Source organism: Spinacia oleracea, chromosome 6 (assembly GCF_020520425.1).
Source record: "Spinacia oleracea cultivar Varoflay chromosome 6, BTI_SOV_V1, whole genome shotgun sequence".
NCBI lineage: Eukaryota > Viridiplantae > Streptophyta > Magnoliopsida > Caryophyllales > Amaranthaceae > Spinacia > Spinacia oleracea.
This window is the reverse complement of record NC_079492.1, coordinates 3,201,133-3,218,799: the sequence shown is the minus strand read 5'-3', so window position 1 is coordinate 3,218,799 and position 17,667 is coordinate 3,201,133. Positions and strand designations below refer to the sequence as shown.

Below are 17,667 nucleotides of genomic sequence, written 5' to 3'. Positions count from 1 at the left end.
CCCACGGATCGAGATATGTGAGTCGGATGGTGGACGAGTAGCCACTCCGCATGATGATCCTCTTATGGTTGAGTTCAAAATCTCCAATATGAGAGTGAAGCGCATCCGAATAGACACTGTGAGCTCGTCTGACATAATGAGTTTGGAATGCCTCAACCGCCTAGCATATGACCCCAAAAACATAGAAAGCATACACTATCCCATAATTGGTTTTGGAGGAAGCATTATACACCCCGTAGGCGTCATCACTTTGCCGGTTCGAATTGGGGATAGAAAAGATGGACGAAAGATGGAAGTGAACTTCTTAATTGTCAAGGACTTGACAGCATACAATGTCATCTTGGAACGACCACCCTGAACAAGATTAAAGCAATAGTCGTCACCCATCTTATGCTTTTGAAGTTTGTATACGATGATGGGGCGATAGGAACCATACATGGAGACCAACAGCAAGCAAGAGACTGTTATCTCACAACCCTCAACCCGTCAGCATGGAAGAAAGATTCGGCCGAAGCCATAAGCAAAAGAAAGCATGAGGAAGAACTGCCTGCCACCAATGGGAGTAAACCAACCAAAACAGAACCAGTCAAGATAGAAGAAAGTGGCTAAAAATAGAATGTCATTAGGATAACTTATGTAACTTGAGCCTACAAAACGGCCTAACTATCGTATTAGAGCCCACAAAACGGCCTGTAAATGCCCGCCTACGAAGCGGTGAATTTAGTTTTGCTACTTAGTAAAATAATAAATGTTTTCCTATCTGACGAATACATGGCTCAACAAAGCCCCTTAAAGACGCTAAGGGGAGGAGAACTCCACAATAAACGAGCCCTAATCGGTGGCGTCACTATTGACCAAATAAATGACGGCCCTAAAAGTGCCATGTACTAACAAAGACGAAAAAAAGCAAAAGTAAGACTCAACACGAGCAGACACACAAAATGACGCCTCCTCCATGGAATGCGTCTCAAAAAGACTAATCGGTTGACGGCCTGAGAAGTGGCCTAGATTAGCGCCTCAAATTAGGCTGATCACCTAAAACACTGGGGTAACCGTCCATCAATGGACCAAAAAAGAGTTCCTAAGAAATCAGTGAATAAACTGAAATGGAATAAAAAAACAAGTGCACAGAAGGCACAAAATAATCATACATGCGCACAAGGCGCAAACAAACCCAATAAATGCCAAAAGGCACCAAAGTTATTACAAGCGCCCACGGCACCATCTAAACCAATTAAAACAAAGACCATCTATGGATGAGGGGTCGTGGAGCTCCCCTCCTGAACATCTTGGTCTTCGGGGGAATTCACTTCTTCCTCCTCCACGTCCTCTTCTTCCCCCTCGCTAAAAAACTCAGGGGAATCCAGACCCAGATGTCTAGCTGTTGAGACGGCCATCTGGTAAGAAATACGACGCTTAAACCAAGAGAAGTATTTCCCATCCATAGACTGATCCCACGCCCGCCGAGCATTCTCCAAAAGGGATTCTTCGCCAAGCTTGAAAGAGTTAGCCGCCTCCCCGCGCACAGCCTCAATCTCAGCCTGGGTAGCCTTGAGCTTCTTCTCCAAGGCGTCCACTTTGGAGGAAAAAGTGGTTACTCGCTCCGAGACCGAGGAATACTCCTTTCTCACCACGGCTAACCTCTCCTCATGCTCCAGAAACTTCCCTCATAGTTCTGGGCGTCCTCCTCAGCCTTCCTCAGCTCGTCCGTCTCGGACTTAATCTTCTTGTCCGCGTCCACATTGATCAACCTGGCTTTCTTCTCAGCATACACCACATGATTCTCAATCTGGTCCTTATGCTTGAGCATCTCTTTATGCATATCAAAGCGGTAGTGCCTACTCTCGGCACAACGGATAAAGAGCTGCCGTAACCAAAATAGATTTAGAAAAAATAATAATAAATAAAATAATATATAGATAAAGTTTCTTACATCAAGTACGAGGGACTGAATGGACCCAAAGTACCCCAAGTCAATCCCTGGAAGCGAGCTCACATATTCCTCGGGAATGGCAGCATAAACGTCCGAAAGGATTTTATCCTTTTCCTCTGAGCTGAAACCGGCTGATGGGGGATACTCGCCACTTCAGCACGCCGCATCCGTTTGAACATATCAACTGAATCAATATCAAAATATCAAAAACCATACCACATTACCAAGTTGTCATGACAACCTAAGGTTACAAAGACACTAACCAATCGATGGAGCTGGAGGAGGCATGGGAGCATCGCCAGCAGAAGGCTTCTCGGCTTCCTTGCCCTTACCCTCCCTGGACGAAGAAGTAACACCAGCAGCATCAGCCTGGTCGGCAACCACCTCGTCAACGGCCGCTTTGGCCGCAGAATCTCCTTCGGTGCCCACCTGAGGAGAGACATCTCTATACTCAGGAGGAAGGGTGGACGCCTGAGAAGGGGGAACTTCTTCCCCAACCAGAGGAGCGGACGGTTTCACTAGCGAGGCATCGCGGCAGCATCAGTAGTTTAGGCTTGAAAAAAGGCCGTTTAGGCTTAGGAGTCCCCGTCGAAGACGCGGGACGCTTCTTCGAAGCTGACGAGGTGGGCTCCTGAAAAATGCAACAAGTAAGAAACCAAGCCCAAACCTTAGAAGAATGCAGAAGCATATCAAAAGTAAACAAGAGCATACCTTGGCAACATCACCAGGGGCACCCGCGTCGGATTTTTTGGAGGAGTCCTTCTTCTTGGCCTCCACGGCCTTGAGAATATCATCAGTGTACACCTGGGATAACCAAGTAGGCACGTCCACCAAACCCTTGTCTTCGGGGGATAAACGATCCATGGCCGAATCTACACAAAACCGAGAGTTAGAAAAAGAAAAGAGAAACAAGGCTTTGGTAAAAAGTCTGTGACAAACTACCTCTACTCATATAGGGACAGAGACCGACGGCCGCGAGGAAAACCATGTTGGTAAATTGACCCACATGGGGAAGCCAAGCATCAGGAACCCATGCATGACTCTTCGAAGACAGCCGATAAATTTCGGCCTGAAATAAGGGCTTTATGAGCCTCCAATCCCTTGACAAAAGGCGAGGGTAGGCGTCACCCCTAGACAAATAGCGGGGACGGTGGTTCCACCGAGAAAGACGCCTAGAAAGGGAGAGGTCCTCCATTCGGATAACGGACCACTTCTTCCTCCACCAAACCCAGCTAGAAGTCTTACCCACTACCGTCTTATATCCCCCACGGCTATAGAGGGTAAACCACCCCTGGGGGGAACGAGAGGAAGGGGAAATATCTACAAGCCTGACGAAAGCAGGAAAAGAAGGAGTGACGCCGCTCAAAGCACACTTGGCAATGAACCCAAAGACGTTTGCCCAAGAGTTAGGAGTTAGCTGAGCTAGGCCAATGTCATACCCCTCCAAGACTTCCATTACAAAAGGATGCAAAGGAAACCTAAGACCCAACCTAAAAGCAGCCGTGTAGACATCAACCTCACCGAGAGAGAGAGCTGGTCTACAGAATTGCGGGGACGAGGACACCTAAAACTAAAGCCTCGGGGCAGGAGTAAGAAGCGCTCGAAGTCACGTCCCTGCTCCCTCAGATACCTCAGCCATTTCATGCTGGGAAAGATGTCAGAAGGAAGCAAATCGACATCTTCTTTCCCCCGAACCATAGGAGGAAGGTTCTTGGCGAACTCCTCGTCTGAAGAACTAGAGGAGTCATCCTCAAAATCCTCACGTGGAACGCGAGGACGGCAAGCCACGCTTTTTCTTCTCCTTGAAGAACGTGCCGCCCTTACAGCCCCGTCTCCCGAATGATGGGAGGAGCTGACTCCACCCCTATTTCCCTGGGACGGGCTCGAAAAAGGAACCCTGTTGTCCCTCTCTCGCGGAGCTGCCCATGCACCCACATTGGATGTTTGTCTAATTCGAGTCATGCCGTCCTGCATAAGGAACAGGATGTCTGACTTTAGCAAAAAGAAGGAAAAAAGAGCATCGCAACTAACAGGATGCCTCCCTAAGAGGCTAAAACATCAAAAACAAAGGAAATTTCATAAACATGCAGTTGATGAAAATACTTACCAAAGAGTAATCAAACTGATGAAAAGATTAAACAAAATCGTCCAAGCTCCAAGAACACTGAACGAAGAATCCAAGAACACTGAACGAAGAAATCCAAGAACACCTAGTGCAATCACAACAAATCTTTGACAAAGAATTCGCTTTCTCTCTCTACAAAAATCACTTTGAAATAACAAAAGGAAAATGAGAGATTTCTGAAGGTTTTAAAGGAGAAATTAAGCTCTGAAAAGCAACCACACGTGGCACTCCACCATGTCAAGAATCCTACCCCACATGGGCGAAGGGCACTCTCCTTGAGGGGCAAATGATGTGGCCTAAACTAAGAAGCACCACCTGGCTGTACTTTGATGGCCCAGAAAGAAGGCCCAAAGGCCCACATAGCTCGCACACGCATTCAGGTCCAAGACCCATCAAGTAGGTCATGAGACCTATTTGCTTAGGAAGACCCTGATCCGTTAAAGCCCTGAAAAGCCCAAACGCTCAAGAGGCCACCAGGACTAAATCAGGTTTCCACCAAATCGGACACGTGTCTTGATCTTACAAAGCATCCCATCATGAAGGGACCAATTCCCCAGAAACCCTAGCACTATAAATAGTGCAGATCCCTAGGTAGAAGGGCAATCAATTCATTCTCACCTACCTTAAACTATTTTTGCTCTGCCTTCTCTCTAGAATTACTTCTCACTCTAGCCTATACTTACTTAGGCATCGGAGGGAATATTCCTACGGGAATATTCTTGTTTTGCAGGTTACCAGAAGTTCGTGCCAGGTCATACTTGATACCTCCGAGGAACGCGTGACACGTCATCACTGTAAAAGATCCCACAACACATATATTAAAAGATGTTTCTAAAAAAGTGTACGTGACACGTGACGCTCTGCTTATATGTCTATCAGTAATCTTCACATACATTAAAAAAATGTCAAATACGTACGGGGTATGGTTTGTACAATGTTTGAACTCTCGACCTTGAGTTTGAACAAATAAATCTTTGACCACTTCAGATATGACATTATTTCATGTAACTATTGCAAAACATATACTCCGTATTAGTAAACGTGAATGATATTAATATAGTAAACCGTGGCATCGCGGGATTACAAAAATTAGTTATTAATGATATGAAGTATTAGTAATATTATTAATGTTCCCGCCAGAAAAAATACTTTGAAATACTTCCTCCGTTTCTTAAATATTGTACCATGTTGACTACACGCTTCTCAACATACGACTTTGACTAGTTATCTCTCGAATTATACATAAGTAAATATTATTTTTTTTTAAAAATTATTTAAAAAGTATATATCGATATGAATGTAATAGAATCATACATGATTACAAATTGTTTTACGTATATAATTCAAAAGATAGTAAAAGACACAACATAAATAGTGTAAAAAGTCCACATGGTGCGATATTTGTGAAACAGATGATGTATATCGTAAATTTTTGGATGTACCCGTGTACAACCAGAGCTGGCTGTACCCCATCCAAACGACGTCGTTTTGTGCTGTTTATAATGAACATTAATATACTGGTATAAAAATGAACATATACTATTTTGGAAATAAACATTTATTTATTTATTTGGAAATGAGCATTTACTATTCTGGAAATGAACATTGACTATTTTAGAAATGAACATTTATTTCTTTGGAAATGAACATTTATTTACTCTTTCAAAGATGAACATTTATCTAATTATTTGAAAATCCTCATACATTCAACCAATTTAGAAATGAATATTACTGATTGTAAAATGAGTATTTACTAATTTTCAAATGAACATAGTTAAGGTATTACTATGGTATTACAGTGAGCATTATATTTACATACAAGGTGCAATGAAATCATGTCAAATAACATATTTTACCAAAAAATGAACATTTAAGCCATTGCCTATGTAAAAATTTTGTTGAATTACAAGATGTTGGTACTAATCATCCTCTTATTTTTCTATATCTTCAATTTTGAATATTGCTTTTGATGTAGTCTTGAGTTCTCATACTTCTTAATGTGTCTATGAAGTGTGATTTGAACACAATATTTGACCTTCATGGTTTCAATTTCCTCATTATTGTAGGCTGAAAATGAAAATAGTAAGTAATTTAATATGATGATCACAACTAATTTAAAAATGAACATTTACAGATTTGAAAATGATGAGCATGCAAAATGTTTAAATGATAATATACAAGAATAATAAACGTGAATTAAAAAATATATATATATATAAAATGTGCTTATACTTGATCGAACATTCAACAGCTTATAAATGTACATGCTTAAAATGAATTTTAACATGTTGAACTGTTATCATATAAATCAAGCATAATTAACATCATAATCATTTTATAAATGAACATCATAACACTTCCTCAAAATGAATATACACAATTTATATATGTATTATTTACTAAAGTCAATATGAAAATATGTTTTTGAAAATAAAGAGAGAACTTATAAAAAAATGAACTTAAATAGTTATACATTGAATATCATACCTCTTACTTTTTCATAATTTGAACATAAAACTTTATGATAATGAACATTTTATTATCAGAAAATGAACATTTTATTATCCGAAAATGAACATTTTATTATCAGAAAATGAACATTTTAAAGTTCCACAACTTAATCAAGTTAACCATGATAAGTTTATTCTTTATAATAAGTAGATATGAACATCATAATCTCGGAAAATGAACATCATACCTCTTACTTTTTAATAATTTGAACATAATTTTTTTTGATAATGGAACATTTTATTATCAGAAAATGAACATTATTAAGTTGCATTACTTAGTCAACAAACACAATTTCAATCTTAATAAATAAGAATATTTATAAGCATTTGAATATTACAAAACGAACATAATCATGCATTCGATCATATGAACCTCGAAAAAAAATATAGATCAAAACAATAAACAACATTCTAGAACTTTTTTGGGAAAAGAAGTTGGCAAGAAAATTGAGATGTCAACTAGATTTTATTTTAAATCACTTACATATTAACAAAGAGTAAATTTTAAGAAAAATAAAATATTATACACAACAAAATGAACATTTTATTCTCATAATATGAACATTATAAAGTTCCATAACTTAATAAACAATGTATTTAATCTTCATAATAAAGTGATATGAACATCAGAATCTTACAAAATGAACATAACTATATATAAATATGAAAATTTTGAAAAATCTGGATCTGAGCATAAAAAATTTCTAGATCCGATTTTTGAAGAAATTTCGCAAGAAAATGGAGAGAGGATATGGAGATTCAACAAGAAAATTTCTAAATCACATAAAAATTGACGTGCGCACAAATGTAGAACATAAAAGGAAAAATCTATTGAGTTATCAAAGACATGCTTCTAATCAACATGTAAATTCAATAAAAAATCACGAAAAAATAAGAAAATTAACAGCAAAAAAAGGAGAAAAGAAGTTTACAGCTAGTGGCAAAGAATTCGTTGTCGTGAATGATAATGGCAGCGCAAACGCAAGCGGATTTTCCGATTGACATTGTTATTTGAGATACAAAAATCACGTGTAAATGAGGAGAGAGAAATTGAGGAGAGAGAAACTTTGAGGAGAGAGAAAACAAAAGTGAGAGAATTCTGGTTTTTGAAAAATTTATATGCAATTTTTTTTAAAGAAATCACATGCCTATAGAGCTTTTTTATTTTCTTTGGGAGGGGGTACACCAATAGATGGCTATACTCTGGTATAGCCATTAGGGATATGAAGTATATTACTATCGTTACACAAGTTGGGCCTAGAGCACACAAAATTAATTGTGGTTTACAAACCCATTTTATTTTTTGTTACAAATTTTTATTTGGGTAATTACTAATTAATGTTAAGCATAGTCCATTGGGGTATATGGTTCAAATAATTCGGCCCATATACCCTTCTTTCTCTTTGGGTTTAAGCACATATCTCTATTCTATAAGCCAAGAGCTGAGGGTATTGTAGTAAATTAACTTTTCGTGTCCACTTGCCAAAATACAATTACACCCTCCCCCGTTAACCAGTTATTCACGATACAAATCCTTACCTCCGCCGCTTCACTCTCACACAATCACACACAGGCACACAGCTCTCTTTCTCTCTCCTAGGTAAATCACTCTCATCTTTCTCTCTCCTCCCTTCCCTCAAAGATCTCAAATATTCAATTCTCTCTCATCTTCGATCTAATTTTCTGGTAATTTATACAATCAATTCTTCTTTTCTAATTTCTTTTGCAGCAATTTTGTTACATGTCGACGGCGTAAACGGAACAAAGGGCGGCGATTATGGCGACGAGGTGTCGGCGGCTTAGGAGAGAGTGAAAGAGGAGGACCTCTGTAACACATCCTGTCATCTGGGTACCATTCAAATTATTCTTTCCAATTTTTTCTTATTGCGATTTTTGCTATCTGGGTTTTTGTTTTGTTTTTATTGTTTATTGTTTAGCTGTGTTATTTCTTCAATATGATTTTCCCAGCAATTGTTTTTGATGGGTATTTCGCATTTGGCTCCATTTCGAATTTGATTAGGGAAAGGTGCGACAGAATTTGTATAAATAGCAATTATGTTGGTTCCATTTCAGCATTTGTACGAAATAACAATGTTTTCGTTCCCTTTTGAATTTGAATTTGATTGGGAATTCGTTCCCTTTTTAAATCAATCTCAATAATATTTTTATTGGGAATTAATTTTTGATATTTTCCCAACAAGAGATATATAAGTCAATCTCAATAATATATGACGTTTCAATCATTAATTCCCTACTAATGCAATCTCAATAATAATATATGACGTTTCAATTTTTTTTCAAGGTCTTTGGCTTATCCTTAATTTGATTGTGGGGCTTTAATCCCTAATAAGTCATATTATATGTTAAATCTCAATATATTGTTTGCTTTCCAGAGTGATAAAATAATATAGATTGATTTATATATTCAATCATTATATTGATGCTAAATCAATCAAATTATAACGTTTCAATTTATATAATATATGACTTCAATCATTAATTCCCAATCTATTTGAACCAGCATAGAAAAGGGTTTTTCCCAGTATTTTTAAGGGATGTTCTGGGTGTTTTTTTCCTGGGTTTTTCAAATAATTTGTTTTTGAATTTTTGGGTTTTTATAAATATGGTTTACTACTTTCTTTTTATGTGTATTCAAGGTCTTTTCTGATTTTTTTTTTAATGTTATTTTGTTACTAAATATTGATGAAATTGACATGACTTAACCACATTTTGGTTGTTGTGGGTTAATTAATTGTCTATAATACCTTTGATTAACGATAAATTTTTCTCCCTTCCTCATACCAAAAATAAATAGGAAATATTGTCTACAATACCTTTGATTAATGATAAATTTTCTTAGGTACAATGGAGGACCTCCACTGCCTAGGAAGCTGATTTCTTAGGGTTGCTATTAACAAAAAGTTCAACGTTGAAGTTTATCCTCTATCCCTAAAGCTAACAGATTCCAGGGACAATCGTCAATCTGAAGTGTCAATAAGAAGGTACTAAATCATTAACTATATATATGTATTGATTGTGCTGTTTTATTTTTGCAATTTTTTGGGTGTAATCATGCTAATTTTATTAATATATTCATATGCTGGTGAATACATGCGAGGATGCAAGTTTAACATTGCAATAAACCGGGGTTTGATGTAGTGCTGATTATGGTTATTATTTTCATTATTTTTACTGATCTGGATGCTATAATTGGAAATCTTTTGAGTTTTGAGTAATGGCCTTTGATGAAAATGCAAAGAAGTAGAACTGCAGGAGTAGCTTAAATTGGTAAAAGAATTTGATTCTTTTTGGGGAGTAACTGGATTTGGCACTGATAATTATTTTGGTGTATATTTCCATTTTGAAGTGGTCTCAGAATGTTGGTATGCTTTTCAGTATTGATTTACCCCAATTATCGGTTACATGATTGATGGCCCTTATGGAGTATTTGGTAATTGGAAGTTATTACTTGACTATGTTGCTTAAATTTCAGTTTCACAAATTTAAACTGACATGTTTCATTTGATGTTATCTTGGACTTCTTTGACTGCTTCGTGCAACTTTATGTCTTTGTCCTGTTTGCTTGCTTGCATTCTGATAAGTTCTACTTTTCTTTGGATCTATCAAGTATTAACCAGTTAAAACATAATATATCTTTTTTGTTTTTATTTTGCAACTATTATCTACTTCTGATTTTAAGAATTTATCTTTGTGTTCAGGCTTCTATACTTGAGCTTTATGAGAAAGTGCGTGCACTTAAAGGGCTGCCACAAGAGAAGGTGTGGATTGCTTTATGGGTTTGTTTGCCTTTTCTAAACATAGAAGTTTTTCTTCTATTGTCTGATTTCTCATATTTTTAATGTGAACAGTTCCAAGTATGGGACTACTTCAATGAGAGGAAGCAATGTATATTAATTCCATCAGACAAGACTTTGGAGGATGCTTACCTTCAAATGGACCAACATGTTATTAGTGCTTTCTTTCTCTACTTTTTTTTTTTTTTTTTTTTTTTTTCTGAAAGGCTTTCTTTCTCTACTTTGTACAACGTAATAATAGGAATGATATATATTTTACCCAAAAAAATAGGAATTATGTATAATTTTTTTTTTTTTGTTAACAAATTTTGTGGCATATTATTTTTGGTGATTAGTTACAATAAAATAAAGTTCTGATATTATCTCGCACGCATCGCGTGCATATAAGACTAGTCTTTACATAATCGATCATTGTACCAAATATGTAATGCTCCTATGCATGGCCTTCCATAATACTTGGGTGAAAACGTTTTCATGGACTTTTTCCATATTAACACATCTTTCTCCATTTCTTGAATATTTGGTAATTTGAATTTCCCATCAAGTAATTCAAATAACCAACGACACCTTATTTCTGAGGCGAACAAGTTTGCAAAGCTTTCTGAAAATCCAATCACTGCTAGTTGTGGAATTCGTGGGTGGATACATTCCCTGTAATTTCATGGAAAATTATAAGCACTTCTATATGGATATATATTCTTATAATGACATACTATATATGACGGTCTTACATCCCGTCTTTAATTAAAAAAATTCTACGATGGGGTGTTTAACCTAGCCCAAAAAATCTAATAAATCAAATGATCGACATGATATTTGCGACGTGCTATTTAACTATGACGCTCCCCTTTTACGACGGGCTTGTAACGGGTAATCCTGTTGTAATTATTCTTTTACGACTGGAAATCCTGTCATTAATAATGCTTTTTCTTTTAGTGTAAATACGAAATTTGGAAATAATTATGTTACATTTTCTTTTGTCAGAACATATGAGTAGACATGTCAAAAATAGACCCGTCCCGAAAATACCGGGTCTTGAACAATATTTTATGACATGTAATCCGATTTTATCCGAATCAAAACAATCCGAAAAGGTAATGGTCAAAACCCGGCCGAACCCATTTTAACCCGAACGATTAAAAATTGTTGTATTTATAGCTACTAGCTAGTAATAAATGAGATTACGGAGAATTTTAAGCATATTGAATACGTTGTTGTTACTATTGTTGGGTGTAATATGACTTGATTTGAATTATATGCCATTTTATGGTTGATTGATTGAATTTGACTAAATATAAACTTGTGTATGAAAATTTGTTAATGCATTTTTTTTTGTTGAAGAAATTTTTTTGTAATTTATGAGCATACTTTGTATATTTATTACCCAAATTAATGAAAATATAATACGCGTTTTAAAATCTCTCAACCCCTTTGGGTCAACTCGAACCCAAAAGTTATGGGTATTGAACAAGCATCTGTAAACGATCGAACATCAAACCTCATTGATTAAAAGTTTCACTTCCTACCATCTCAGCTAGCTACAATATTAGTCATATTTTCACATATAAATGTAAAATACAATCTTTTAAAATTGAACACATTTTTCGAAAACGTAAACCCGAGTAAAAGTAAAACCCGGAGCAACGCCTGGGCCACACACTAGTTACTAATTAAATTTGGTGATTAACTTTATGTATCTTTCAACCATAATTATTCAAATAAAAAAAAGATACGGAGTATATCATTAAATTGAGAGTATATACGAACCTATATAATGGAGTCGTCTCATTGCTGGAGCTGGAAAAGCATTTCTGAAAATTAGTAGATGCAAAGATATCTTTAAGCTTCTGATCACCCTTAAATCCAGTAGCAAAAATAACCAAATCACTCTTAATAGGTTTAGTAGTTCCATAATCACTATCATCACAAAGTAAAACACCTTCTTTGTGGAAGGTAAAAGTTGGAGATCTTTTCAAAATGATACTTCCTTTATCAACATTGTCATAAAACCCTTCTGGTGCTGTTACCACTAAACAAGAGTTCATTGCTTGTAAGAAACTGTGGTTAGGTACCATGCCAATCTTTTTGAGAGAATGTTTCTTCTTAATATCATTCTCCACATATTTGCCAATTCCCCATCTCTGTAGTTGGTTTTTGCATGCATAAGTCACATCCAAATAAATTATTAGTACTCGATCATTTAAGGATAAATCGTTTTTTATCACATGCAAAAATCGAAAAATTGTTTTATACCACCAAAAAAATTTAAACTTGTATTTTACCACCTTAAAATTAAAATTAAAACTTGTTTTGTACCACCAAAAAAACTGAAAAATGTATGAAATTGTTATGTGGGACCCACTAATTCAATTCCCCTCCAATTTTTACACCCCCTCTGCGATTTACTTTAACTCCTTTACCGTGTTCTCTTTACTGCCATTAAATTTTGTCAATTTTGTAAATTAGTGAGAATAAAATTTTATGTGAATTCGTGAAAGAGAAGGAAACAGGGAAGGAAGGGAGTTAAATTTTAAATTGTGGAAAAATAAAAAATATCATAAATATTACCGTTATTGTGGCTCCCTACGTAACGGTTTCATCTATTTTTTCATTTTCAGGTGGTAAAAAATAACTTTTCTTTTTTTAGTGGTAAAAACAATTTTTCCATCATAATATCAGAGTATCGCGCCGATGGCAAGCTACGAGATAATTTTTGTATCTTAGTTTGCCACATCAAATTATCATCAAGCTATAATGCCTAAATCCTACCAATTGCCTGTTGGTTCAGTGGTGATTGGGGCTGAACTTTGTAGGGAGAACTCGTGTTCGATCCTCCGCAACAACAATTGGGAGGGGACTGGAACCTATCCACCCAGAATTCGCCCCGAATCCGGATTAACCCTAAGGGTGAATCGGGTGTTAACACCAAAAAAAAAATAATGCCTAAATCCTGTGGAAGGATTAATCACCAAAGCACAAAAACATAGATTAAAAAAAGAGAGGAAATAATATTATTACCAAAGGAGATAAGAGTGTGGCTAGGAAGTTAAGTAGAGGGCCATCACCAGGTTTATGAATCAAGAATTCTGAGAAACGATTCAAAAACATGTTTGCCCAAGGAATGGACTGATATACATTCCAATGTGGAGTCCTACATATCATTGTGCATGGATATTTTACTCCTGCAACCAAGATCCAGTGCATTAATTTCACATCACATGAAGTATTACGTCCGTTACTTGAAAATCTTTACGGTTACTATCACTATAAGAATTTGTTTCTTTAACGACAACCTAATTACGACGGGTTAAAAATCCCGTCGCAAAAGCCCTTTGCGATGGGGAACACAACTAAACAAAAATGGGAACAACCGTCGTATTTTACGACAGATTAACGATGGGATTTTCCATTAACGACGACCCCCTTTTATGACGGGTTCGCAACAGGAAATCTCGTCATTAATCAACGATTAATGGCCTTTAGCGACGGAATTTTCCGTTGTTAATGCTACAATTTTTTGTAGTGGTATATTTAAACAAATACTAAAACAAAAGTAAAAAAGTTGGTTGAATATAATAAATAATGGATAAAGTAAGAGAAATCTGTAAAAAGTTAATACTTTGAAGATACACATTTGAGACGAGTTTAACAAGATTCCACATGACTGAGTAACAAAATATATAGATAATCTAAAAGGAAAAAGAAATGTGTGGCTGAAGTTGGATTATATAATAAAAATATTAATAACCATTTTTAACTACTTGTCGGTTTAGCATATGATTCACGACACAATTCGTCCAACTCAAATTATAAATAACCATAATTCATTAACTATGGTCAAAGTAAAATATGTGAATAGCGTAATAAGTCCAAACGTTGCGAGTATTAAAAAAAACAGAGGAAGTACAACATACATTTACTTCGAAAAAGATAAAGGTCGTAACATGCGACCTTTAAGCCGTGGCACAATGATGACATGTCATGCTTATATGTTATGATTTAAATTGGAATATAAAATATTTAACTTATATATCCTATTATACATGTTTAAAATAAAGGTAGGAAAATCTTAATATTCTAATTTGTTTATTTCTTTATATTCGTAGTAAAATTTTTGCATTTATAGTAAAAATATTATGATGACTCATAGCCTACTTGACGCCTATGTGTACCAATTAAACTCCAACACGTGAGATTGCGACAATTAAATTTTTTCGCAACTTACGACCTTTATCATCACCCCATTTACTTATTTTGACTTGATTTTTTTCATAACATATAAAATATAAATGTTATTATATAATAATATTATTGTTAGATTAGTTATAAATATATGTTTTCGTAATATTAACTATGCTTTTGTTGTGCATTAACAAATGCGCAAGTCAAGTTGATGCATCTATTTAGAAATAGGGGGAGTAAATACTATTCCCTCCGTCTCTTTTTCTTTTTTACGTTTTTTTTTGGGTATTTCAAAATGTTCTTTACATTTCCTTTTATATTATCACATAATGCATTAATATTCTATCAGAATTCGTGCCCAAAAATTATTTTAACCAATTAAATCCATTGGACATTAAATATTTCTAATTTTCCCAATGTCAGATTTTTGATAAAAGTGAAAACATTATAAATTAACGTAATTTTTCTTGATTAAATAAAAAAATAGAGTAATTTCAATGCATATTAATTAGTCATTAAAACACGTGTAAAATACCAAACGTAAAAAACAAAAAGAGACGGAGGGAGTACACAGTAGTGTAAGTGATGCATGCGCATTGGCACATACTACATCCGTTTCAAAAAAATATTTACACTTACTATTTGCACCGACTCCGGAACAATGTTTGACTGTTAATATATCCAATTTGTATGGCAAAAACTTATAAAAAATTGATATTTATAAAATATATTTTGAGACGAATCTAACAAGATATCTCATGATAATTTTTGATAGATTAGTGAGAATTTATGGTCAAACTTTTGATTTTTGGACACATTTTTTAAAGCGTAAAGAACTTTATGAAAAGGAGGTAGTAGCTCTTACCATTGACGGTTGCGCACTCCATAGCAATGTCAAGTACAGTTTTTTTGAAGCCAACCACTGTAACTCTCTTCCCTTTAATCAATTCTCTAGCTTTTTCATTGTCCAAATTAGAATATTCAATTGAATGCATGACCTTCCCTTCAAATACCTCTGGCCCTTGGTCTATGGGGAACTCTGGTATATTTGCTACGTCACTAAATCGTCCCAAACACAGAACTACAAAATCTACTTGCGTCACCTGTACGATTTATACGTATATAGTCAATCAATTATATACATGTCATTATCGTGATACGTCTTATATAAAGGTCGCAAGTTGCAAACTTTATCATTTTCGAATATAAAATTAGGGTAAATTATAGACCTGTATGTATCATGGAAGTTTAGACGGACACGAGACAATAGTATCGATCTTTATATTGTACTTTTAATTAAAAATAAATGAAAAATTTAGCATAACAATAGTATGAGACAGACACGAGATATGTGTTATAAGACCTCACTAATTAATGTTTATCTCTTTATAGTGCATCCTTAATTATAGACTTAACTAATTATTACAGAGTATGATAGAAGTTGTACTATAAAATAAAAGTAAATAAAATTTTTGCATAATATTAGTATGAGATCTCCAATGCACCAGACATGTAAGACCTGACTAATTAATGTTTATCGATCTTTATAGTGCATCCTTATGGACCTGGCTAATTTTTATCGATATAATATTATATCGTACAATAAAATTAAAATAAATAAAAAATTACCTCAATAATTTGTGTAAGGAGATGTTGCGTGGTAATAATCCATTTACCCTTATTACCAAAAGGGTCACCATTATGGTCACCACCCCAATGAGGTGGGTTGTTTTCTTCATGAGATGGACCTTTATGATACTTAATATTCAACACATTAGTATTAAATCTAATGTGTTTAAGCAAATCAAAATGCTTAGCATAAGATTGAAGATAATCAAACACTTGGGTTTGTGAAGGGTAAAGTGTATCAACAAAAGAAGGCCATGGAAAATCAGAAAATTGAAAAAATGATTTAGGAGTTTGGAGTTTAGTAGTCTCTAGAGTTTTGGTCCAAACACCACCAATTGTGTTTCTAGACTCAAAAACTAAGGGTTGGTAACCCTTAGCAAGGGCATATTTACATGCTAATAGACCACTAATTCCCGCTCCTATTATGCCTACTTTTCTTTCCATTTATTTTTCCTTATATTTTTTTTAAAAAAAACTTGACAAACTTTCAATTTCATTGCCCCTTATTTATAGGGATTCTCAAATGTTGTGGCATCACGTTCGACGGGAATCAAAACAAAAATTAAATCATGAAAATAGGTTCCTTCAAAAAGAAATAATAAAAAAATACTATAAGAATTTGTATCTTTGATGACAACCTAATTACCACGAGTCAAAAAATTCTTTGTAAAATCCTTTTGCGACGGATCTAACAACCAAACAAAGACGGGAACAATCGTCGCAGATGTCTTTTACGATGGATTAACGACGAAATTTTCCATTAACGAAGGCTCTCTTTTATGATGGGTTTGCGACAGTAAATCCCGTCATTAATCAACAATTATTGGCCTTTAGCGAAGGAATTTTCCGTCGTTAATGGTCCAATTTCTTGTAGTGAAAATAAAAAAATAAAAAAATAAACCACGAGGTTTAAGACTTAAATTTAAAAAATGCAAACTAATGGATCTAGTATCAAGTGGATATTGTTTCTTATTGCATCCTTTAAGACAATGCCATGTGCCAATAAAATCACTATCCCTCTCTCTCTACCCACTTTCTCACTCATTATTTTTCATTTTTCCCATTAGCAAAAAAAAAATCCCCCATCCCTCTCTTATTCATGAGTAAAAAAAAACTTCTCAGCCCTCTTTCTCTACCCCTACTTCTCTCTCTCATAACAACAATAATAATAAAAATAAAATAAAAAACAACCCGTCTTTTGTGTGACCGGTCACACCATCAACTTGATGATGTGACACATTCATATTGAAGATTTGCTAATTTCAGATCAGTAGGTGTAAGCTTCTTCTCCAGGATTAACTTGGCATCACTCACATCTTTAAACTCCATATTATTGGTGTTGATGTGTTGACACAATAATTCCAACACTTGATCATCTGAATGACAACGATCTTGTTCTGTTTTTAATTTCTTGGGGATGGAACGCCTGATGGGCGGATTATAAAAAGAAGTAACTGAAATTATAAAAAGAAG

The 17,667-nt window shown here is 35.1% G+C and overlaps 1 protein-coding gene and 1 long non-coding RNA gene across 4 annotated transcripts; one reads left to right on the top strand and one right to left on the bottom strand.

Annotated features, from left to right (window-relative positions):
• Positions 1–8,046: 8,046 nt before the first annotated feature.
• LOC130464380 (uncharacterized) lies at positions 8,047–10,585 on the top strand. 3 transcript variants are annotated; one of them, XR_008924768.1, is made up of 6 exons: positions 8,110–8,168; positions 8,298–8,417; positions 9,429–9,570; positions 9,936–10,019; positions 10,288–10,347; positions 10,438–10,585. It is a non-coding gene; the product is annotated as an uncharacterized lncRNA (long non-coding RNA). The 3 variants fall into 3 exon arrangements; XR_008924766.1 differs by having other exon boundaries at positions 8,047–8,417; positions 10,438–10,584; XR_008924767.1 differs by lacking the exon at positions 9,936–10,019 and having other exon boundaries at positions 8,047–8,417; positions 10,438–10,580.
• Positions 10,586–10,633: 48 nt separating this feature from the next.
• Positions 10,634–16,638, bottom strand: LOC110779140 (probable flavin-containing monooxygenase 1). Its single transcript, XM_021983668.2, has 5 exons — positions 16,195–16,638; positions 15,431–15,668; positions 13,402–13,565; positions 12,151–12,524; positions 10,634–11,034 (listed from the first exon to the last, which is right to left on the bottom strand). The coding sequence occupies exons 1-5, from the start codon at positions 16,636–16,638 to the stop codon at positions 10,773–10,775; spliced, it is 1,482 nt and encodes a 493-aa protein (XP_021839360.2). The 3' UTR covers positions 10,634–10,772.
• Positions 16,639–17,667: the final 1,029 nt, after the last annotated feature.

Bases quoted from the DNA above. Each gene is read 5' to 3' on its own strand.
- LOC110779140 (XM_021983668.2), bottom strand. From the start codon at position 16,638: ATGGAAAGAAAAGTAGGCATAATAGGAGCGGGAATTAGTGGTCTATTA. The intron at 12,525-13,401 runs GTAATAATATTA...AACCAACTACAG, and splicing joins CCACACTCTTATCTCCTTTG to AGATGGGGAATTGGCAAATA. The intron at 11,035-12,150 runs GTTCGTATATAC...ATGAAATTACAG, and splicing joins GAGACGACTCCATTATATAG to GGAATGTATCCACCCACGAA.